We start from the raw sequence: 24,374 nt of genomic DNA on the forward strand, positions 1-24,374 counted from the left end.
TCGCCTGCGGAACGCAATTATGATGTCGGAAATCGGCATAGGCACACCCACGGCTACTTCTAGTTGCGGTGATAGGATCAGGGTTTGCGGTCAGTATAGTTACCACTGCTCCAGCGAAGGTCATTTCATGCTGCTCCAAGGCCACCTGATCATAACACTCTTCATAGATTATGTTTTCCAATAAGTTAACAATGCTAATCGAAAATGTATATGTACTTTGTTGACAAATGAAGAAGGAATTCTGCAGAAGTGAAATGCAAGCACCACATAAAACTACCGACGTGCAGAAAGGTGTGCAGCAAGTCTACAGTTATATGAAAAAGTTTTTCTGTTTTCACATTTTCTGTTGGTACAATAAACCTCATTTCAAGGCAGAAACATTACTGTGTCCAACAGTTATTAGATATATGAAACTGAAATAGCTGTTGCAAAAAAAAACAATTTTTATAAAACATTAAGCTTAAAATTAATAGGGGTGCCCAAACTTTTTCATATAACTGTATCTCATAGTGGAGACAACCGTCGGACAAGTCGGTGAGACCACTCAGCGTCACGGTCTCTGAGATTCATTGCACTCTTGTTTCTTATGAGCCAAAATATTTAGAGTCCAAATTTCAGTACACTCGACAACTTTTTCGGGTAAAGTAGCGAGTGACTTACCCTGCATATGTGCCCTTTGCAGTCCAACAGCTCGTCATAGTGCAACCCTTTATGTGTCTGTGACCGAAGTGGTTTGCTGTTTGCTGCTTTTGGAGGTGGAAGTAGCCCCCTTACTTATTGGGGCCCCGTGCAGCCCCACTGGCTGCATCAATGGTATGTCTGTCCATATACAACAAACAAACGGATAAAATTAGGCTGTGGACACAATAAAGCTCAAATAGGGTCTTATCCGGTATAAAAAAGGGAAAACAAATTTTTTTATGCTCACCTTATGGGTTTATGACAGTCATAACTCTTGTTTTAGCTTGCAAGAGCAGAAGGCTACTGTGGATCCCTCAAGGCAGAACTCTGCCAAGCTCCTGCCAGATGATGAAGAAAGAGAGAAGGGTATCTGGAAGCGGTTTTTGTCAACGCCTTTTGAAACATACAACACTCCTTCATCAGGATAAACCACCAACAGTGTTGTATGCTTCAAAACGCGTTGACAAATAAAAACCACATCTAAATACCTTTTTCTGTTCCTTGTTTTGTCTGGCGGGAGCTTCGCAGAGCAATGTTAGATTCATCTTTTTATTTGCCTACATGGACAAACAAAAGCGTAGGGAAAATTGTAATTGACTACTGGATACGATTGTGGATGGACATTTGTGCCTATTGCCAGGGCTGCCACTAGGAATTTCAGGGCCCCATACTGGCAAAATTTTTGGGCCCCCTTGAGACTCCGCCCAGGCTCCACCCCTGCTCCTTCTCCACACATTGAACCTTCCATAGTCCCACCACCCGCTCTTAGAAAAATTCATCTTCTACACCACGTCCTCACCAATCTATTAACAGTTCCCAGCAACCACATATCACATACATAGCCAGCAGCTTTTGTTTTGGCCAAAAGTATTTTTAAGCCGCCACCACGATGTCTGCTCTCTCTCCTACCTCCACCTTCTATTCATCATCAACTGCTCTCACCCCACATTCAAGACATCATTTACTCCCACCACCCTCAAAATTCATCATTATTTGCTCTCCTCCAGGTCCTCATTTGCTCTCCCCATCCCCCACATTCAATTCAATTGCTGTCCCCGTCCCTCACTTTATCATTTTCAGTCCTCCTCACTTCATCACTCACAGTCCCCCTCCCCCTCACTTCATCATTTGCAGTCTCCCATTCTCCCCCACTTCATCATGTGCAGTCCCCTTCCCTTCATGTGCAGTCCCCCTCCCCCTCTTCATGTGCAGTCCCTCATCCCTTCCTTCACATCATCATTTGCAGCCCCCCGCCATTATTTGCAGCCCCCTCCATCATTTAATTCACTTTATAAAGAAAACAAAACGTTTTTCATACTTACCTCAGAAGCGATCCCCAGCAGGCGCAGCTCCTCTTCTTGTCAAGGTAGACACCTGGAAGAAGCCCATACATTGTATCATTCTCAGCAGTGAATCAGCTTGAATGTATGGGCTGCTGAGAGGACCTGATAGGAGCCCATACATTCTAGCACATTCACTACTGAGGCAGCTAGAATGGATTCGGAGCTGTGCAGCTGTCAAGGTAAGACGGCTGTGCACAGCTCTGACGTCTGCGCCACAGGCCCACAGCACATTAGTGGAGGATGGGGCCCCATGAGCAGTAGCACAAGAGTCAGGGCCCTGCAGGCCCCCCTGTGTGCCGCTAGTTATTGGGCCCCATACAGCAGTAAGCGCAGTAATGCCTTGATGGCGGCTCTGCCTATTGCTATGCATGTTAGGTGTCGAGTTCCCACCTCTGCACAGGGGGAATCTCGAACCATGTCCTCTGCGGTTTCCCATTCTTCCCCAGCCGCAGAGGAGCCTGCTCAGCAGAGACGTCAGTCCCAGCGTCTTGCTCAACCTGATGCTGTGCATTTGGTTACTGCTGCTGTTCCAGGTCCAGCTATTGTAAACAGCATTAGTCAGTGGCAAGCAGACATACCTGGGACTAAGTCTTGCTTTTTGCCTACTGAGCATACCCATGGGACAACCTCTCATTGGAGGTCGGGGGTCACATGCCCAGGTCCCCAAGAGGCTCCGATTGGACCACTGGCAAGGTCCCGGAAGGCTGCAACTATAAAAGGTTCACATAGCCGAGCGGCGTGGTGTGTATGGATGCATGTAAGTTCTGGTGAAAGCTCCTAATTGATCCCCTTCCCTAGTGTTGTTGACTGAGTGTGGGTGATTGGAGCTGACTAGGGCCACTTAAGTGCGATCGAGCACTAACCACATTTCCTACAGCAACTTTAGCAGCGTTCGCCAGTGCGATGCCATGTGCAACTAGTGCGCTTTCTTGTCCATAGTTAGGGCGGTCAGTGGCATCCGCCAAAGCGGTGATGCCCGCACTCTATGCGCTAAATTTACTATTATTAGTTTCCCCTGGCACCGTACGTGTGGCGCATAGCGCTAGTGGGTCTAGAGCAGTGTTTCCCAAACTCCAGTCCTCCCGGACCCCAACAGGTCATGTTTTCAGGATTTCCTTAGTATTGCACAGGTGATGGAAGTATCAGGAGTTCTCCTACTTGTGCAGCACCATGGAAATCCTGAAAACATGACCTGTTGGGAGCCGTGAGGACTGGAGTTTGGGAAATACTGGTCTAGAGGGACTCTAACCCCGTGTCCTTGGGGTAGAGTCCTGTGACCGAATACTAGCGTTCATTCAGCAGTATTGAGGCTTTGTGACGCAACAGGGTTCGTCTTCATACATACCGGGTGACGTTAACCCGTGTGTGTTCTCTTTATACTGCCATATACTGTCCGACATTACCGAGCAGCAGGTAATACCTCTGCACGGTGGACTCCGGGCGGCTAACGCACCTTATATCTTCCTTTATATTATTTGGTGCATTCCGCCAGCTCTAACAATGCATAATCTCTGACAAAGTGTGTGTCTAATTTCATGTTGTAGAACAATAGGTACTTGCACAAAGAAAATTCACACGAGCCAATTCATGATCCAAAAATCAGAGTTGCGTGCATGGCTATTGGGTCAAAGGTTGTGGTTAGCGATGAGTGAACATGCTCAGATAACGTGCTGAGCTGATATTATGCAATATCACTACATATGCTGAATGGTTGTGTTATTTGGGCCTTTATTGGTAATAGGTAGGAACTGTTTGGTGCAAAGGGGCAGATTTGTCAAAACTGTCTAAAAAGTAAACTATCATTGCTTCCCTTAGCAACCAATCACAGCGCAGCTTTCATTTTTACCAGTGTTTAACCACTTTCTGACCTTGGACCTACTATCCCGTCAAGGTGACCTGGGCCTATCTGACCCTCGATGGGATAGTACGTCATAGCGATCGACCACGCTCACGGGGGGAGCACGGCCGAGTGTCAGCTGCCTATCGCAGCTGTCATCCAGCGCTATGTGCCAGGAGCTGTCACGGACCGCCCACGGCACATTAACCCCCGACACACCGCGATCAAACATGATCGCGGTGTGCCGGCGGTATAGGGAAGCATAGAGCAGAGAGGGGGTTCCCTGCGGGCTTCCCTGAGACCCCCGCAGCAACGCGATGTGATCGCGTTGCTGCGAGGGTCTCTTACCTCCTCCTTCTCCTTGCAGGCCCGGATCCAAGATGGCCGCGGCATCCGGGTCCTGCAGGGAGGGAGGTGGCTTCACAGCGCCTGCTCAGAGCAGGCACTGTGAAGCCTGGAGCTGTGCATGTCAGATCGCTGATCTGACACCGTGCACAGCAAAGTGTCAGATCAGCAATCTTACACTATAACGTGTAAGAAAATAGTGTAAAAAAAAATTATTCCAATGTGTAAAAAATTTTTTTTTTAAAATCCAAAAAAATTCCCCCCCCCCCAAAAAAAATATTGTTCCTATAAATACATTTCTTTATCTAAATAAAAAAAACAATAAAAGTACACATATTTAGTATCGGCGCGTCCGTAACGACCCCACCTATAAAACTATATCACTAGTTGACCCCTTCAGTGAACATCGTAAAAAAAAAAAAAAAAAGAGGCAAAAAACAACGCATTATTCTCATACCGCCAAACAAAAAGTGGAATAACACGCAATCAAAAAGACGGATATAAATAACCATGGTACCGCTGAAAACGTCATCTTATCCCGCAAAAAACGAGCCACAACACAGCATCATCAGCAAAAAAAATAAAAAAGTTATCGTCCTCAGAATAAAGCGATGCAAAAATAATTATTTTTCTATAAAATAGTTTTTATCGTATAAAAGCGCCAAAACATAAAAAAAAGATATAAATGCGGTATTGCTGTAATCATACTGACCCGAAGAATAAAACTGCTTTATCAATTTTACCAAACGCGGAACGGAATTAACACCTCCCCCAAAAGAAGTTCATGAATAGCTGGTTTTTGGTCATTCTGCCTCACAAAAATCGGAATAAAAAGCGATCAAAAAATGTCACATGCCCGAAAATGGTACCAATAAAAACGTCAACTCATCCCGCAAAAAACAAGACCTCACATGACTCTGATTTTTTATTTTCACGGCTCTGCGTTATAAACTGTAGTGAAACACTTGGGGGTTCAAAGTTCTCACAACACATCTAGATAAGTTCCTTGGGGGGTCTAGTTTCCAATATGGGGTCACTTGTGGGGGGTTTCTACTGTTTAGGTACATAGGGGCTCTGCAAACGCAATGTGACACCTGCAGACCAATCCATCTAAGTCTGCATTCCAAATGATGCTCCTTCCCTTCCGAGCTCTGCCATGCGCTCAAACGGTGGTTCTCCCCCACATATCGGGTATCAGCGTCCTCAGGACAAATTGGACAACAACATTTATGGTCCAATTTCTCCTGTTACCCTTGGGAAAATAAAAAACTGGGGGCTAAAAAATAATTTTTGTGGGAAAAAATTTTTGTTTTATTTTTACGGCTCTGCATTTTAAACTTCTGTGAAGCCCTTGGTGGGTCAAAGTGCTCACCACACATCCAGATAAGTTCCTTAGGGGGTCTACTTTCCAAAATGGTGTCACTTTTGGGGGGTTTCTACTGTTTAGGTACATTAGGGGCTCTGCAAATGCAATGTGACGCCTGCAGACCATTCCATCTAAGTCTGCATTCCAAATAGCACTCCTTCCCTTCCGAGCCCTCCCATGCGCCCAAATGGTGGTCCTTCCCCCCACATATGGGGTATCAGCGTACTCAGGACAAATTGAACAACAACTTTTGGGGTCCAATTTCTCCTGTTACCCTCGGGAAAATACAAAACTGGGGGCTAAAAAATAATTTTTGTGGGAAAAAATGTTTGTTTTATTTTTACGGCTATGCATTATAAACTTCTGTGAAGTACTTTGTGGGTCAAAGTGCTCACCACACCTCTAGATAAGTTCCTTAGGGGGTCTACTTTCCAAAATGGTGTCACTTGTGGGGGGTTTCAATGTTTAGGCACATCAGTGGCTCTCCAAACGCAACATGGCGTCCCATCTCAATTCCTGTCAATTTTGCATTGAAAAGTAAAACGGTGCTCCTTCCCTTCCGAGCTCTGCCATGCGCCCAAACAGTGGTTTACCGCCACATATAGGGTATCAGCGTACTCAGGACAAATTGTACAACAACTTTTGCGGTCCAATTTCTTCTCTTACCCTTGGGAAAATAAAAAATTGGGGGCAAAAAGATAATTTTTGTGAAAAACTTTTGGGGTCCATTTTCTCCTGTTACCCTTGGTAAAATAAAACAAATTGGAGCTGAAGTAAATTTTTTGTGAAAAAAAGTGAAATGTTCATTTTTATTTAAACATTCCAAAAATTCCTGTGAAACACCTGAAGGGTTAATAAACTTCTTGAATGTGGTTTTGAGCACCTTGAGGGGTGCAGTTTTTAGAATGGTGTCACACTTGGGTATTTTCTATCATATAGACCGCTCAAAATGACTTCAAATGAGATGTGGTCCCTAAAAAAAAAAAATGGTGTGGTAAAAATGAGAAATTGCTGGTCAACTTTTAACCCTTATAACTCCCTAACAAAAAAATTGTGCTGATGTAAAGTAGATATGTGGGAAATGTTACTTATTAAGTATTTTGTGTGATATCTCTGTGATTTAATTGCATAAAATGTCAAAGTTGGAAAATTGCAAAATTTTCAAAATTTTCGACAAATTTCCGTTTTTTTCACAAATAAACGCAGGTAATATCAAATCAATTTTACCACTATCATGAAGTACAATATTTCTCGAGAAAACAATGTCAGAATCACTGGGATCCGTTGAAGCGTTCCAGAGTTATAACCTCTTAAAGGGACACTGGTCAGAAATGTAAAAATTGGCCTGGTCATTGATGTGCAAACCACCCTTGGGGGTAAAGGGGTTAAAAAAAAAAGAAAGTTAAGCTCTGACTGATTGCTGTGAATAACAAAGAAAGGTTTAATAAAGTAGGCCTGTGTGTTGGCCTTTGGATAGGGTTGTGTATGATATAAACTCGACGTGATAACTACACCGGAATCCAAATGTACTTGGGAAAATAGAATAACCTACTTATTGTTCTTGTAGCCCTGTGATGCATCTAATATAGAGCCCCCCTATTATACATATTGCCACAGTAAATGCCACATTAGAAAATAAGGGTTCATATCAGATTTGTAAATTCATTTTGATCTTCTATTTGTGGTGATATCAGTTTATCATACGTTATTTCTTGCATCCATTTCAGCTGGTTTGAGTTTATGTCTCTTGTAGCAGCCATTGATCACTCAAATGTCTCCGATATTCAACCCTTCCTACTACACGACATGTTATTACGTCAAGCCGTAGGTGCCAGCGTATGGAGTGGGCACAGGAGCTGAACATAGGTTGGGCTGGGTACACCAAGAGAAATAGTGACGTACATTGTAGATTATGGGCACCAATGCAACAAGCATGGGTCTTTAATAGATATTGGTATTCTCATATGGGCCAAAAGGGCCTTCTGCCTCCAACTCCCCAGGCTACAGGACTTGTGTGCAGTTGCAAAACTTGAACCCACTATGGTTATACCCCTGTAGAGAAGTGTGGACACTGAGAAAAAGAGCTACACTATGACTCCTCTCCACCCAAACCAGGTAGGGACAGCTCTCCCAGTGCCTGGCTAATTTTTTTAAGCTATTGTATGGTTCTCTGAAATGTTGGAGCATATGAACAATTATAACCAATGCTTTCTACATGTTGCAACAGAATGAACGTTCTTCATTTGAATATGTCCATATAGGTGTGTAAAACAGAAAGAACATTTGCTAAACCTTAAACAAATAATACTGGACAAATTTACAATGCGCTTCAAATGTATTGGCACTGGTAATTCTAGATGGGCTTATATGAAAAGTATATATGAAAAGGGTGTAAACTAAGCGACTTAAGGATAAACCTGATAATGGTCGCACTTGATATCACAGTGCATTTGAGTGGTGCGCTATGGAGTATGTTAGAATTACCAATGACTTATTAACAAACAACCCTTAATAAAATTGAGCTTTTAAGAAGTAATATTAAAAATATTTATACCCCCCCACCCCCCAAAAAAAAGGTGAAAGGTGCAACGTGTTCTTAATATACATATATAAAGGGCTAGAAGAAACAAGAGGTAAAGGTCTAGAAGAAACAAGAGGTAGGCTCATCTACTATGTAATTGTCTAAGGGTCACTTCCGTCTTTCTGTCTGTCTGTCTGTAACGGAAATCCCAAGTTGCTGATTGGTCGTGGCAAAACAGCCACGACCAATCAGCGACGGGCACAGTCCGGCGGCAAAATGGCCGCTCCTTACTCCCCGCAGTAAGGGCCCGCTCCATACTCCCCTCCAGTCAGCGCTCACACAGGGTTAGTGTCAGCGTTAACGGACCGCATTATGCCGCGGTGTAACGCACTCCGTTAACGCTGCTATTAACCCTGTGGGACCAACTTTTTACTATTGATGCTGCCTATGCAGCATCAATAGTAAAAAGATCTAATGTTAAAAATAATTAAAAAAAAAAAATCATTATATACTCACCTTCCGAAGCAAGCCCAGGCTTTTCCCGCTCCTCCGGTGACCGGTCCATGCATTGCGGTCTCGCGAGATGATGGCATAGCATCTCGCGAGACCGCAATGCACTCTTGGGAGCGACGGGCACAATCCGGCCGCTCCCTACTCCCCTGCAGTCAGTGCCCCCTCTATACTCCCCCCCCAGTCAGCGCCCGCCGCCCACATAGCGTTGTAACAGTCCGTTAAACCGACTGCGTTACACCGTGGCATAACGCAGTGTAACGCAGTCTGTTAATGCTGCTATTAACCCTATGTGATGAACTTTTTACTATTGATGCTGCCTATGCAGGATCCAGGATCCAGCCCAAGCCTTTCCCGCTCCTCGCGACGCTTCGGTGACCGGTCCATGCATTGCGATCTCGCGAGATGATGACGTAGCGGTCTTGCAAGACCACTACGTCATCATCTCGTGAGACCGCAATGCACTCTTGGGACCCGAGCGTCGCGAGGAGCATCGGTAAACGCCTCTGCTGGATCCAGGGGGCCGACGGAAGGTGAGTATATAACTATTTTTTATTTTAATTCTTTTTTTAACAGAGATATGGTGCCCACATTGCTATATACTACGTGCTGAAGAAGGTGTGGAAACCACAGAAAAATGACCAATATTGGGTAAATCAGATATATGAAAAATCTTTATTGATACAAATACAACAACTAAAGAGCATAATAATCCCTGGACCACAATAGTACATAGTGCAGAAATGGTGGCGGCCGCTGCAGCAGATCGCCACTGTACAAAAAGGACGGGCAGACCGTATACCCCAAGCTACCATGTAGTATAGACACCCGCCAGTAAATACAACCACACATAGGAGCTGCTAGCTGAAAAGTATTGTCTACCTGCATTATAGATTAAAGAAACGTGCAGCAAGCTGTATATACCAAAAAATATACCACAGTGGGTTAATACCTTGCTGCACCACATTACGCAGGGCCACAGTATATCACTATATTAATAGAGAAGCGAAAAGACCATGTGTATAAAGATTATTGCTAACTATATTGGTGTCTCACCCCCATGGTCACACACGACCATCCATCTCATAGCATAACTGTAGCTAATAGAAGTACCGCGAGGCAAACTATCCATAAGCACAGCTCTTGATTACCTGTAAGCGGGGGGCTTAAAACGTAGCTGGGTCCGGTGCACACATCCGCCCACGGTCGTGTGTGACCATGGGGGTGAGACACCAATATAGTTAGCATTAATCTTTATACACATGGTCTTTTCGCTGCTCTATTAATATAGTGATATACTGTGGCCCTGCGTAATGTGGTGCAGCAAGGTATTAACCCACTGTGGTATATTTTTTGGTATATACAGCTTGCTGCATGTTTCTTTAATCTATAACGCAAGTAGACAATACTTTTCAGCTAGCAGCTCCTATGTGTGGTTGTATTTACTGGCGGGTGTCTATACTAAATGGTAGCTTGGGGTATATGGTCTGCACGTCCTTTTTGTACAGTGGCGATCTGCTGCAGCGGCCGCCACCATTTCTGCACTATGTACTATTGTGGTCCAGGGATTATTATGCTCTTTAGTTGTTGTATTTGTATCAATAAAGATTTTTCATATATGTGATTTACCCAATATTGGTCGTTTTTCTGTGGCTTCCACACCTTCTTCAGTATTAAGTTCTCAACGACTGGGTGTAACTATATCCAATATTTGGCAACAGAGATATTATATTGGGGATGTATGTGATGTTGCTATTTAATACCTTTACCATTTTATTATATACTACGCGGGCTATGTTAGATACTGCGTGGGTTGTGTTATATACTACATATCTGTGCTATATACTACGTGGCTGAGCAATATACTACGTGGCTGGGCAATATACTACGTGGCTGGGCAATATACTACGTCACTGGGCAATATACTATGTCGCTGGGCGATATACTATGTGGCTGGGCAATATACTATGTGGCTGGGCAATATACTAAGTGTCTGTGCTATTTACTACGTGGCCTGTGCTATATACTACATGGGCTGTGCTATATACTACGTGGCTGTGCTATATACTACATGGCTGTGCTATATACTACGTGGCTGTGCTATATACTATGTGGCTTTGTTATATACTACGTGGCTGTGCTATATACTACGTGGCTGTGCTATATACTACGTGGCTGTGCTATATACTACGTGGCTGTGCTATATACTACGTGGCTGTGCTATATTCTACGTGGCTGTGCTATATACTACGTGGCTGTGCTATATTCTACATGGCTGTGCTATATACTACGTGGCTGTGCTATATACTACGTGGCTGTGCTATATACTACGTGGGCTGTGCTATTTACTATGCGGGCTGTGCTATATACTATGTGGCTGGGCAATATACTATGTGGCTGTGTTATATACTACGTGGGCTGTGTTATATACTACGTGGCTGTGCTATATACTACGTGGGCTGTGTTATATACTACGTGGGCTGTGTTATACACTACTTGGCTGTGCTATATTTATCTGCTGTATCTGTGCATCATGAATTGTGGTATGTGTTAAAGGGCTATAGGATGTTTCGCCCCCAGCAGTTCGCCCCCAGCAGTTCGCCCCTGGGTACATTTCGCCCCCGCACATTTCGTCCCCAGCATTTGGCCCCAGGATGTTTTGCCCCCGCACATTTCACCCCCAGAAGTTGGCCTCCAGCAGTTCGCCCCTGGGTACATATCACCCCCGCACATTTCGTCCTCAGCATTTGGCCCCCAGGATGTTTTGCCCCGCACATTTCACCACCGCACATTTCGCCCCCAGCAGTTTGCACCCAGCAGTTCGCCCCTGGGTACATTTCGCCCCCACACATTGTGTCCCCAGCATTTGCCCCCCCAGGATGTTTTGCCCCCCCAACATTTTACCCCCACACATTTCGCCCCCAGCAGTTCGCACATTTCGTCCCCGGCAGTTCGCCCCCGGATGTTTCGCACCCGGCAGTTCGCCCCGGATGTTTGTACCCTTGTGGTTCATGAATTCCCCTCCGTCATCAATGTTTCGCCTCCAGCAGTTCGCCCCCGGATATTTGTACCCTTGTTGTTCATGAATTCCCGTCCGTCATCAATGTTTCACCCCTGGCAGTTTGCCCCCGGATATTTGTACCCTTGTGGTTCATGAATTCCTGTCCATCATCAATCTTTCACCCCTGGCAGTTCGCCCCCGGATATTTGTACCCTTGTGGTTCATGAATTCCTGTCCATCATCAATCTTTCACCCCTGGCAGTTCGCCCCCGGATATTTGTACCCTTGTGGTTCATGAATTCCCCTCCGTCATCAATGTTTCGCCTCCAGCAGTTCGCCCCTGGATATTTGTACCCTTGTGGTTTATGAATTCCCGTCCGTCATCAATTTTTCGCCCTCGGCAGTTCGCCCCAGGATGTTTGTACCCTTGTGGTTCATGAATTCCCGTCTGTCATCAATGTTTCGCCCCCAGCAGTTCACCCCCGGATGTTTATACCCTGTTTTGCCCTCAGAATTTTGTGTTTGGATGTTTCGCCAGTTTGTCCTTGTGGTTCATGAATTCCCATCCGTCATCAATCCACATGCCACAAAAGTACTGTACAGAGTGCTGCACTTTTGTGACATGTTTAATCAACTGTTTCCATCTGTAAACCTCACAACTGATTGCATTATAGTGTCATAGCATTTTGCCCACAATTTTAACAAGACATTTTCCAAAACTTTTCTAAGCCTGTGTGCACACAGTCAGGATTTTTCAAGTTTTTTCGTGTGTTTTTCGCTATAAAAACGGTTTAAAAATGCATACATATGCATCCCATCATTTATAATGCATTCTGCAATTTTTGTACATATGTCACGCTTTTTCTGTGAAAAAAAAAACCACAGCATGTTCATTAATTTTGCAGCTTTTTTGCGGACTTCCCACTACATTATTGCATTGGGAACTTCCGGAAAAAAAATGCAAAAATTTCACGCAAAAAACGCGAGAAAAATGCTTAAAAAAACGCATACATATGCATCCCATCATTTAGGCTATGTGCACAAGTTCAGCATTTTTCACGTTTTTTCACGTTTTTTCGCTATAAAAACACGACAAAAACGCTTTAAAAATGCATACGTATGCATCCCATCATTTATAATGCATTCTGCAATTTTTGTCACCAAAGGGCCATTTGTTACTGAAAGACCGGATGCACACAACCGAGTCCCGTCCAGAACATGCATTTCTCTGCACAGAGCAGTGCATGCCCCTGTATAAGGCATGTCACGGTGGATCAGCTCTTTGCCAGGCACTGTCCCATCTTCCCTGGATCTCACTGATATCACGGAGAGCTATGGCTGCAGCTTCCAGTCACTTGTCATTGTCGTTGGTGCTGAAAGTTGCTGATAAACAACTGGTTCAATACAGAATACAACTGGACCCTATTATTGGCCTAATCTGAGGAATGGGCATCAATAGAAAAAGGGATCCTGAAGTGAGAATGCCACTTTTATCTGCTGCTCCATTCTTTGGTATACTGGTAGAGTGTTCTGTGAGGGCTAATCCCCAAACCCCCCTTCTGAAGACCTGATAAAGAGGTTCTGTAGAAGCTGGTTAACCACCACTTTAGTTCAGCAAAGCCAATATCTCAGTTCTGCAGAGCTGGTTGGTGGGATTAAAGGTACCGTCACACATAACGATATCGTTAACGATATCGTTGCAACGTCACGCTTTTGGTGACGCAGCAACGATCCCGCTAACGATCTCGTTATGTGTGACAGCGACCAACGATCAGGCCCCTGCTGGGAGATCGTTGGTCGTTGGGGAATGATCAGGACCATTTTTTGGTCGCTGATCACCCGCTGTCATCGCTGGATCGGCGTGTGTGACGCCGATCCAGCGATGTGTTCACTTGTAACCAGGGTAAATATCGGGTTACTAAGCGCAGGGCCGCGCTTAGTAACCCGATATTTACCCTGGTTACCATTGTAAAAGTAAAAAAACAAAAACCACTACATACTCACATTCTGATGTCTGTCACGTCCCCCGGCGTCCACTGTGTCAGCGCCGGCCGTAAAGCAGAGCACAGCGGTGACGTCACCGCTGTGCTCTGCTTTACGGCCGGCGCTGACACAGTCAGTGCAGGGAAACTCTCGCAGCGCGTGCATTAGCAGCGCTCCTGCCGAAAGCAGTTTAACCCTGTGGACGTCGGCGGGGGACGTGACAGACATCAGAATGTGAGTATGTAGTGTTTTTTTTTTACTTTTACAATGGTAACCAGGGTAAATATCGGGTTACTAAGCGCGGCCCTGCACTTAGTAACCCGATGTTTACCCTGGTTACCCAGGTGCTGCAGGGGGACTTCGGCATCGTTGAAGACAGTTTCAACGCTGCCGAAGTCGTTCCCCTGATCGTTGGTCGCTGGAGAGAGCTGTCTGTGTGACAGCTCCCCAGCGACCACACAACGACTTACCAACGATCACGGCCAGGTCGTATCGCTGGTTGTGAGCATTGGTAAGTCGTTTAGTGTAAAGGTACCTTAACCCTGTAGTCAGGCAACAATCCCCCTGCTTCCATACATAGCCTGCATTAAAGAGGTATTCTCATGCCAAACAGCAAAATAAGGCAGCATGCTTTCAGCAATCATGTTGCGGCAAGCATGCTGCCGATCTTCCCCTCCTGGTACTTACCTAGAGGTCTTCTGCTCATCTTTGCCTGATCTTCTCCTGGCTGTGTGGGCTGGCGATCGCCATGCTGGATCCGGAGGCCACCACTAGTCCTCTCCTTCTTCCCAGCTTCCTCTTCTTCTGCCTGATCTCATCGTGGCACTGCGCATGTGCAGCAGTGTCTTGGTGACTGGAGATCAATATAAAATAAACCCGGCACTCAACTTATGGTGAATCTCTTGGGATTTATTAACAAGAGAGAAGATAAACGTTTCGGCCAATATTGGCCTTCCTCAGTAACGTACTGCCAATAGGAGCGGTGAAAGGTGAGGCAGTGAAATTCTGCCAGTGCTGTGAGTTCAGGAAGTAGATAGAAGCAGGCTCACAGGGTCCGACCAAAACAGGGTCTGGAATAGCGTGGGTGGCCTGAGAGGAGCTGTGGAACAGATTAGTCCATGCGACGCGGTGTCCACCGCTTGTCTTGTGGCAGACAAGCGGTGGACACCGCGTCGCATGGACTAATCTGTTCCACAGCTCCTCTCAGGCCACCCACGCTATTCCAGACCCTGTTTTGGTCGGACCCTGTGAGCCTGCTTCTATCTACTTCCTGAACTCACAGCACTGGCAGAATTTCACTGCCTCACCTTTCACCGCTCCTATTGGCAGTACGTTACTGAGGAAGGCCAATATTGGCCGAAACGTTTATCTTCTCTCTTGTTAATAAATCCCAAGAGATTCACCATAAGTTGAGTGCCAGGTTTATTTTATATTGATATATGGTGTGGGATCCTACCCGGGCACCTTCACAGGGTAGTGCTTACGGTTCTTTTTCCCATTGGTGACTGGAGAGGCATCCTGCCCCCTGGATTGACTAATGAATGGGGCAGGAGTGACGTCATGTCAGTGAGCGACCTGGAGATTGGCATTCATCATGCTTCATGGATCAGTGATTCAGGCAAGATGAAAAGATAGCCAGAAGCAGGAGAAGACATCAGGGGGAACCTCTAGACTGCACTCCGTGACCCAAGGAGCTGCAGCAGCGACAGGTAAGTATGTCAGGTTTTTTTTGTTCTGGGGTGATAATACTCCTTTAAGGCCAGCCAGAAGAGACACTGGGTGAGCTGCTGAAAAGGCAGCCACAGGAATCCCCAGCAATTGGGGTCCTGCACATTTGACCCCCAGGTGTGTTCAGCCCTAGATGTTTTGTTCCCTGCATGTTGACCCCAAAAGTTGAGGGTGAAACATCTGGGGTCAAAATGTTAGGGGCAAAACATCAGATGGCGACACATCCAAGGACACAATGCTGTAGGAGAAACATTCGGGGGCAAAACATCCGGGGGCGAACTGCTGGGGGCAAACTGCTGGGGGTGAAACATTGATGACAGACGGGAATTCATGAACTGCAAGGGTACAAACATCCGGGGGCGAACTGCTGGGGGTGAACTGCCGGGGGCAAACTGCCCGGGGCGAAGTGGGCGAACTGCTGTGGGCGAACTGCTGGGGTCGAAATGTGCGGGCATGAAATGTGCGGGGGCAAAACATCCTGGGGGCCAAATGCTGGGGATGAACTGCCGGGGGCGAAACATCCTGGGGGCCAAATGCTGGGGACAAAATGTGCGGGGGCGAAATGTACCCAAGGGCGAACTGCTGGGGGCAAAATGTGCGGGGGTGAAATGTGTGGGTGCGAAACATCCTGGGGGCCAAATGCTAGGGACGAAATGTTCGGGGGCCAAATGTACCCAGGGGCGAACTGCTGGGGGCAAACTGCTGGGGGCGAAATGTGTGGGGGTGAAATGTACCCAGGGGTGAACTGCTGGAGACGAACTGCTGGGGGCGAAACATCCAAATCCCGTGTTAAAGAGGGGGGCCCAGTGAGACTCTTTCGCCCGGGGCCCTCAAAAACCTGGAGCCGGCCCTGGCTTCACTGAGTGGTCACGCCCGGCCGCGAATAATCAGCGACAGTCGCGAATTGGCGCGGAATTTGAACCACGCTTCGCTAATTGGTCACGGCCGGCCGAATCCTGTATATAAATTGCATTATTCTGAAAACTTCATAAATAAACTACATACATATTCTAGAATACCCGATGCGTTAGAATCGGGCCACCATCTAGTATAATATATATATATACATATATATATATATATATAGAGAGAGAGAGAGAGAGAGATAGTAATCCTGTACACTACTGCCTAATACAGTAGTATAGTAGATAGCAATTAATGTTTGAATTCAAGTGTTGCCTTATCCTGATAGTAAAGGACTAGTCAGAGGACAGGCAACAGACGACTATAGCCCTTATTCTAAAGCCTTAATCAAAAGAACAATTGACCAGGGTACATAAAAGCCTGCAACGCCTATAGATAAATAATTTGTAGCATAGCGGAGCCTGCAAAAAAGGGGTCCTAAGGATGAGGCTGCTGCTCTCTGTTTCCTACTATATGTCTGTCTTAGGGTTGCATACAGGAATGTAGGGCAGCCGACGCACTAGCGGGGGCGCCATCTTAGGGTGCCAACCTCCGTAAACAGGCAGGTGTACAGCAGGGGTTGTACGAAGGGCAAGCACACCCCTTCTCACCTGGACCTGGCATAAATGGTTATCATTTGAAACACCTTTTTTTGCAGGCACCTCTATGCTACAGATTATTTATCTATAGGCGTTGCAGGATTTTATGTACCCTGGGCAGTTGGGAATTGTTCTTTTGGGTAAAGCTTTAGATTTGGGGCTATAGTCGACTGTTGCCTCTCCTCTGACTAGTCCTTTACTCTCAGGATAAGGCAACACTTGAATTGAAACATTAGTTGCCATCTACTATACTATTGTATTAGACAGGAGAGTAAAGAATCTCTCTCTCTCTCTATATATATACGGTATATACACATGAGCCTACCTTCTGTTTCTTCTAACCCTATATATATGAATATATATTAATAACATATCTTGCACGTTGCACCTTTCACCTTTTTTGGGGGGGTATAAATATTTTTAATATTACTTATTAAAAGTAAAAGTTTCTAACATACTCCATAGCGCACAACTCAAACGCACTGTGATATCAAGTGCGACCATCACCTCGTTTATCCTGACAAACTTGGTTGAAATAGAGATGAATTATATTGTGCAAAACGTAGATTTGGACCTACCTGATTTTTTGGAGCAGTGACTGCTTCTCTTGTGCTGTTGCTAGATGCCCAGAGTAATACACTGGGAAAAACATAATGTTCCAATTGGTTGAGAACCAAGTCATAAAGAATGGGCAGTAGAAGTTCTTGTATGTGATTTTTACTATCTGCGTTGTTCCAACCCAAGATGAAGACACTGAAAGGATAATCAAGAATCCCCAGACAATTTTTAGGAATGTGGAGGTACATGACTGACATCGAGATTTTTCATGGTTTTCGGATGTATTCTCTGCATTTGCTTGTGCTCCATCTCCACCTAGAAAGCAGACACAAAAAAAATTTTTATTTTGTATTTCCAAGCAATTTTAAATTTATCATTATTTTGGAGAATATACAATATTATCTCCACTCTGATCAAAAGGATAAGCTACTGAAATTCAAGAGGCCAGATTCCTCTCTTCCCCAAGATCAGTTGGCTGGCTGATCCTGATGAAATGGTTGGGCTCTAATGTTTTTACCTAATTATTTTTAAGGCCTTTATAATCTGTAGAGATTAAAACAGTTTGCCTGAAAAAGGGCAGGTGTAGTGCTGTTTTTGAAATATAGGAGTGTTTTTCTTATTTCAGATAAACCCTTTCACCATTGATTAAGGTATATCCCAGAGATTTAGTCCCACCTAAACCATGAAATACTGGATGGTGTTTGGATATTTCCAGAAAATTTTCAGTTTCTTGTCTATTTCTTGGATATGATGCATATCCTTGCATACAATGAGGTTATTTCCAGTATTTTGTGATCTAAAGCTCCTAATACATTTAATTGTACCCGAACTAGGGTATACGAACATGTCATCTTTTTCAGGTGGAAACCACCTGAAAAAGTGCAACATGATCACTGCTAAAAATAAACATTGCGTACTTGTTCAGTCTATTGTCATATCTTTTAACCATTTCTGGTTTTGGAAACCGTGAAGTGGTTAAAAGAACTCACATGTATGGTATCTGTCAAACGTGTGACTATTAATTTTTTCCAGAAGACACAAAAGAATCAGGGAAAATCCCAAAAAGCCAACATGAAAACACCACCTAAAATGGACAGGCCGCTTTGTCACACTTGCTTATTTAGGGCTAACATATACCACATATTATCACCACTCACGGTCCCTACAAGAGCTCACAATCTAAATTGTCTTTTGATGTGTAGGATAAACCAGAATACCCAGAGGGTATTGTCCTTAGTGAAATTATTAAACCAGGACCCCAGTACAGCAAAGGAACAGTGGCAACCACTAAGCCACTGTCACGCACGCGCCCAGACTGGTTGGCGCGGGCATACGGGGGTGTGGCCCCACTGGACCACAGACCAAACTTCCCTGGAAGGGGCGTAACTAAGTAGCTTCCTAGGTGTTCGCTGGAGCCTCTGATGGTGAGGTCAGACTTGTGCAATAGGAAGCTACCAGGTGCCACTCCAGGGTGATGTCTGGCTGTGGCTGCTGATCCCACTAAGGAACGGAGCGGGCACGGCTGGCACTCTGGTTGACAGGCGGGCACAGCTGGAACACAGGCAGGCAGACGGGTACAACAGAGACACTGGCGGGCAGGCGGACACGGCTGGCTCTCTGGTAGGCAGGCGGGTATGGCTGGAACATAGGAAGAACCGGTCTGCAGGCAGGTATGTGAAACAGGTAGGAACCTGTTCAGACAGGAGGACTAAGTAACAAGTAGAGAAAGACCGCAAGAGCGGATGCAGAGCGAAAGCACAAGAGCTAGAACCAAGAACAGGAACGCAGGAGGCTGAGTACGAGTAGAAGGTGGAACTAAGAGAAGAGAAGGAGAAGGCAAAGCCAAGGATGGAGCCGCAAGAGGCGGAGCCAAGAGCAGAGACGCTGGAGGCGGAGCCAAGAGCGGAGATGCTGGAGGCGGAGCCAAGAGCGGAGACGGAGCCAAGTGCAGAAACGCAGGAGGCGGAGCCAGGTAGAACCGCAAAGAGCGGAGCCAGATAGAACCGCAAAGAGCGAAGCCACAGAGCAAAGCCACAGAGTGCGAAGCAAGGTCAGAGTGCAGAGCAACGTTACAGAGAGCAGAGCTGAGGGAAAAGCTGAGAGACACAGAAGCACAGGTTGTGGTAGAACTGAGCAAAGAGAAGCAGAGCCACAGACAGTGGCGAACAGAGCAGAAAAGGCAAACCAAGACAGATATAAACAGACAGTGGAATAGGACTAGACTAAGACAGAGTCAGGAATGAGACAAGACAAAGAGACATAGACACAAGCCAGGGTATGAAGCCCCGCTGGGTGGCTACACAAGACAGAGACCAGGGTACTAAGCCCCACTGGGTGGCTACACAGGACTCAGACCAGGGTACAACGCTCCCCTGGGTGGCAGACAAGAGAGAGTAACCGAGACAGGACCTGGCACGTCAGCAGCAAGAACTGACTGAGGGAGTAAGTTGCACAGGCCCAGACCACAGGGTGGAGCTGCACTATATACAGGAGGCCTCTTGGTAATTGGTCAGGAACTGATTAGACAGATGCACCTGATTCCTATAAGAACCAGAGAGTTCAGGCGCCGGCCCCCTATACACATAGCCATGAAGCATGCACAGAGCAGAGACACAGAACATTGAGCTGGCATGAAACAGAAACCACATCATGGCCTGGAGCAGTGGGTAAGATAGTGTGAGAGATGTGAGGCCATGCTGTGATGCCAGCAGAGTTGTTACAGCCATCTTGCTGCTCATACATTGCTATTTGTTCCCATGTGTGCTGACATCACCTATGTTCTTCTCCAAACAGATAGCACTTAAATACAAGGGCTCAAATTTATCAAGACCAGCACACATCTTAATGAATCAAGCATGTCTGAAAAGAAGTGGCGGACACCTCCGTGCGCCTCTGTGCTTACTGTAGTAAGATTTCTGGAGTAAGGTATGCCACAGCACATTATGAATTTTATGACTGGTGGTCTCACGTTCCACCCATGACATGGGCCATCTCTGCCCTTTTTGGCAGAGCTAAGAAAAACTGGTGTGAAAACCTCAAACTGTCCAAAAATATTTTAAACTTATCAAAGTGTTTTACGCCAGATCTCAGACAAAATTCTTTGCTGAATCGGGGCCAAGGTGTTCCAGGAGGGGAACATCCAGTGATCAGCTTGATAGCAAAAACCCTCAATGTGAAAAGGGGGCATCCAAATAATGCAACCTAATAAGAACATCACTGAAAATACTAACAGCTCCATCATCTAAATTTCATTCCTGTGAAAGGTAAATATAGCAAATAATTGTTAGTAGATTCTTCCCATGACAGGTTCCACCTAATTATTACTGTATTGTCAAGCATCAAAAACAACGCTACTACTATTTCCACATTCCTTGGCATTTCAACCTTTACTTCACCTGCAGCGCAGCCATATATACTGTATACGTCCTGTATTATGAAGACCTTTATATTTAGGGCTCATACTCACATGCGAGAAACTCGGATGAGTCTCGCACGTCAATACCCGGCACTGCACCCGGCACTCAGATCGGAGCGTGCGGCCGCATAGCAATACATGCGCTGAACGCTCCGCTCCTGAGTGCCGGCGGCAGTGCCGGGTATTGACGTGCGAGACTCATCCGAGTTTCTCACATGTGAGTATGAGCCCTTACTCAACAACTACTGTCTATTGACAGCTTCAGCCCACCTAATAGCAAGTAATAGACAGCATCCAAGCTTCAATAATGCAAAAAAATCTTCTTTTATTCTGCCATGCAAGGTGCAATGTTTCGACCAGATACAAGTCTTTGTATCAGGTCGAAACGTTGCACCTTGTATGTCAGAATAAAAGATTTATTTGCATCGCCCAAGCTAGGACGTTGTCTATTACTTGTTATTTTGCACTTTTTTCCAAGTGAGCTCTATGGAGTTTGGGACGACGCGCCTTCTTGTGGGTATGGATACCTGGGTTCCTGTGTGTATAAAATGAGTGATGCAGCAATTTTTCTACTTTCTGGCTTCAGTCTACTAGTCTCCTTTGCACCTCGCATAGAAAGATCACTGCCAATAGGTATTTTCAGACCACATTTCATGGTCAAGTATTAGCATTTTCCAGCTACAGCACTAGGTTTTCATATTTGATATTTTCAATTGCTTTATTTTTTTCTTCTTTTCAGCTTCTTCAAATTACAAGGTCATGTAAGCATATTAGCACTCAAGTCACATGCTAAAGATGTCAATTTGTCATATGAAAGCCCCATCTATTATGTCAAATTATTTTCCCAAAACCACAGCTGTAGTATTGTAAAAATGAGCTAATTCTCATGCAGAGTTCATCTCCTGTGCATTGTGACATCTCGAAGAACACCAATATCGTGCATTTTATCATCCTTTCATTACAATTTCCTGTGCCAGGAACATTGTCATTAAATATTCTTTAGGCATAATATGTTTATCATAAAGTAATGCTGAAAAATATACATAAACATGCAAAACAACATTTTTGGAGAGGGTATAACAATTCAACATAGTTAATAGGATCGGGTGTTATGAGGATGGGGTTCCTTTCTATAAGGCTCTCTCTGTATCTTACAAAAAGTCATTTCAATGAGCATACCGTTCAATGTACTTACATTGTTTCTTGGTATCACACTGCAAGTAACATTCTTAATCACCCATGTAGTTCTCTAGCAGGTAGCAGCTAAACACAAGGGTCCCAATTCATCAAGACCAGCATGCCTCTTAATGAATCAGGAGCATCAGAAAAGAAGTGGCGGTGGCCTCTATGTGCTTCTGTGCTTACCGTAGTAGATTTCTGCAGTAAAGTACGCCACAGCACAGGATGAATTAGATGACCAGCACCGTCCCGTCCCTATTCCGCCATCTCTGCTCTTTTTGGTGGAGCTAGGCAAAACTAGTGTGAAAACCTCGACTTGTGCATACATATTTTTGAGTTATCATTGTGTTTTACGCCAGATTTCTGGAGAAAACACTTTGATGAATCAGGGCTAATGTGTTGCAGGAAGGGAACCTCCAGTGATCAGCTGACACAAAGAACCCACAATGGGAAAAGGGGCATCCACATAATGCAACCCAATAAGAACATCACAAAACTGCTAACAGTTGTCTAAATTTCATTCTTATGATAGGTATATTTTACATGGACAAAAATGAATTAAAATGCTAACTAAATATAGTAAATAATTCAATTAAAGGAGTTAAAATAATAATTATATATATATATATATATATATATATATATATATATATACACATATCCCAAATATAGATGAGACAGACTTTAGGCTTAGCCCAGTTATGACCTGCCACATATTCCATATGTGCAGCACAGGAGCCCGGAAGGCAGTGGGGCCGACTCCTACGCTACAAAGGTTATCTCAAGGTTGTTGTAACCCATATCCATTCCTCTTTTTAAGGCATATGTGCGGCTGTTGCGATCTCAAGCCATTGCTTATCTAAATGACCTCCTTGTCATACTCAGTTCACTCACAGTGAACACTGCAGTACGATGTCTTTAAAACAAAAAAAGTCGGTGCTTCCTCCTACACTGCATGCAAGGGACTACACTAATGGCTTTCATGCTTCCCAAATACTGGTGGACTGACAACACCATGAGGAAGGTTCTTCCACATTCTGATTTTGCAGTGTTTCTTTGATGGACCTTTAAAACAATATGACTTTCCTAAATATCTCAACCTGATTTTTCCCTCAGTTAAATGGACCAATCTTTTTCATTATAGAATCAATGGGGAGTCTGATTGCTAATCAAGAATTACCAGAAGTGGCCATAATTTATATGTTATATGGAAGAGGACAAGTAAAAACACCATTAAATATCTAAAGTTAATGTTACTATATATGGAAACAGTGAACATGTCAGATATTTTTCTTTGGTATCTAGTTTTAAGGATAACAACAGCTTATTGTCAATGAGGATAAATGGAAAAAAACATTGGCATAGCTATAGACTGTTACGAAACTGCAGCACAGAACTAGGAAAGATAGGGAAAAGCTGACCCTGCACTAAGACTAGGCTGAAACCCTACGATGGAGTGGGCGACCTATTTCTTGCGAATAGACCCACTGACGATCCTAGTCTAAACTCAGCGAAGACCTATAGATAAGGGGAAGGAGGTCCCTAAAAGATCTAAGGACTGGGTACAAAAAACAGGTCACCTCCTAAGGCTACTTTCACACTAGCGTTTTTTTGAATACGTCACAATGCGTCGTTTAGGGGAAAAAACGCATCCTGCAAAGTTGTTTGCAGGATGCGTTTTTGCCCCATAGAGTAACATTACAGACGCATTGACACACGTTGCAACCGTCGTGCGACGGTTGCGCCGTTGTGGCGGACCGCCGGGAGCAAAAAACGTTTTTGCTGCCGACGGACCGCTTTTCCGACCGCACATGCGCGGACGGAACTCCGCCCCCACCTCCCCGCACCTCACAATGGGGCAGCGGATGCGCAGGAAAAATGCATCCGCTGCCTCCTTTGTGCGGCGCATTCACCGCTAGCATCGGAATCTCGGCCCAACGCATTGCGACGGGCCGAATCCGACGCTAGTGTAAAAGTAGCCTAATAGGAAACACAGAGAAGGCTGCAGAAACTAACTGAAAACAGAAACAAAAGATAGCAGAACCAGAGATCCCAGAACTGCAAAATATCAAACACAGAAAGCTGTCTAACCACCTAGCCAGAACTCTAGCGGATTAACACTGTTGTCCAGCAAGGAATGGGAGGCAGGTGCTGGGTAATAAAGAGTGATACAATCACCTGACCTAAAACAACTCAGCAACAGGGGAAAAAGACCATCAGCCAGAAAACCACAACAAGATGGCGGATGGTCAAAACAAAACAGATTCTAACAGACGATGCAAACGTAGCACCTTAATTTTTTTCAATGCTACAGTTTCAGGAAAAAGAAGTGAATAGTTTGGAATTACATACAAAAGGAACAAACGAGGAGGCAGGAGGCACCACCGCAGACAAAAGAGAGAAAA

The 24,374-nt window shown here is 45.0% G+C and overlaps 1 protein-coding gene across 4 annotated transcripts in view; it reads right to left on the reverse strand.

Annotated features, from left to right (window-relative positions):
• SLC35F4 (solute carrier family 35 member F4) overlaps positions 1-24,374 on the reverse strand; it is a 485,714-nt gene that overhangs the window by 114,736 nt on the left and 346,604 nt on the right. For all 4 annotated transcript variants that reach the window (XM_069733132.1, XM_069733113.1, XM_069733141.1 and 1 more), the window contains one exon: positions 17,396-17,690. In XM_069733132.1, coding sequence (XP_069589233.1) covers positions 17,396-17,690 — 295 coding nt within the window. The remainder of the gene's footprint in view (positions 1-17,395; positions 17,691-24,374) is intronic.

Source organism: Ranitomeya imitator, chromosome 1 (genome assembly GCF_032444005.1).
Source record: "Ranitomeya imitator isolate aRanImi1 chromosome 1, aRanImi1.pri, whole genome shotgun sequence".
Lineage (NCBI taxonomy): Eukaryota > Metazoa > Chordata > Amphibia > Anura > Dendrobatidae > Ranitomeya > Ranitomeya imitator.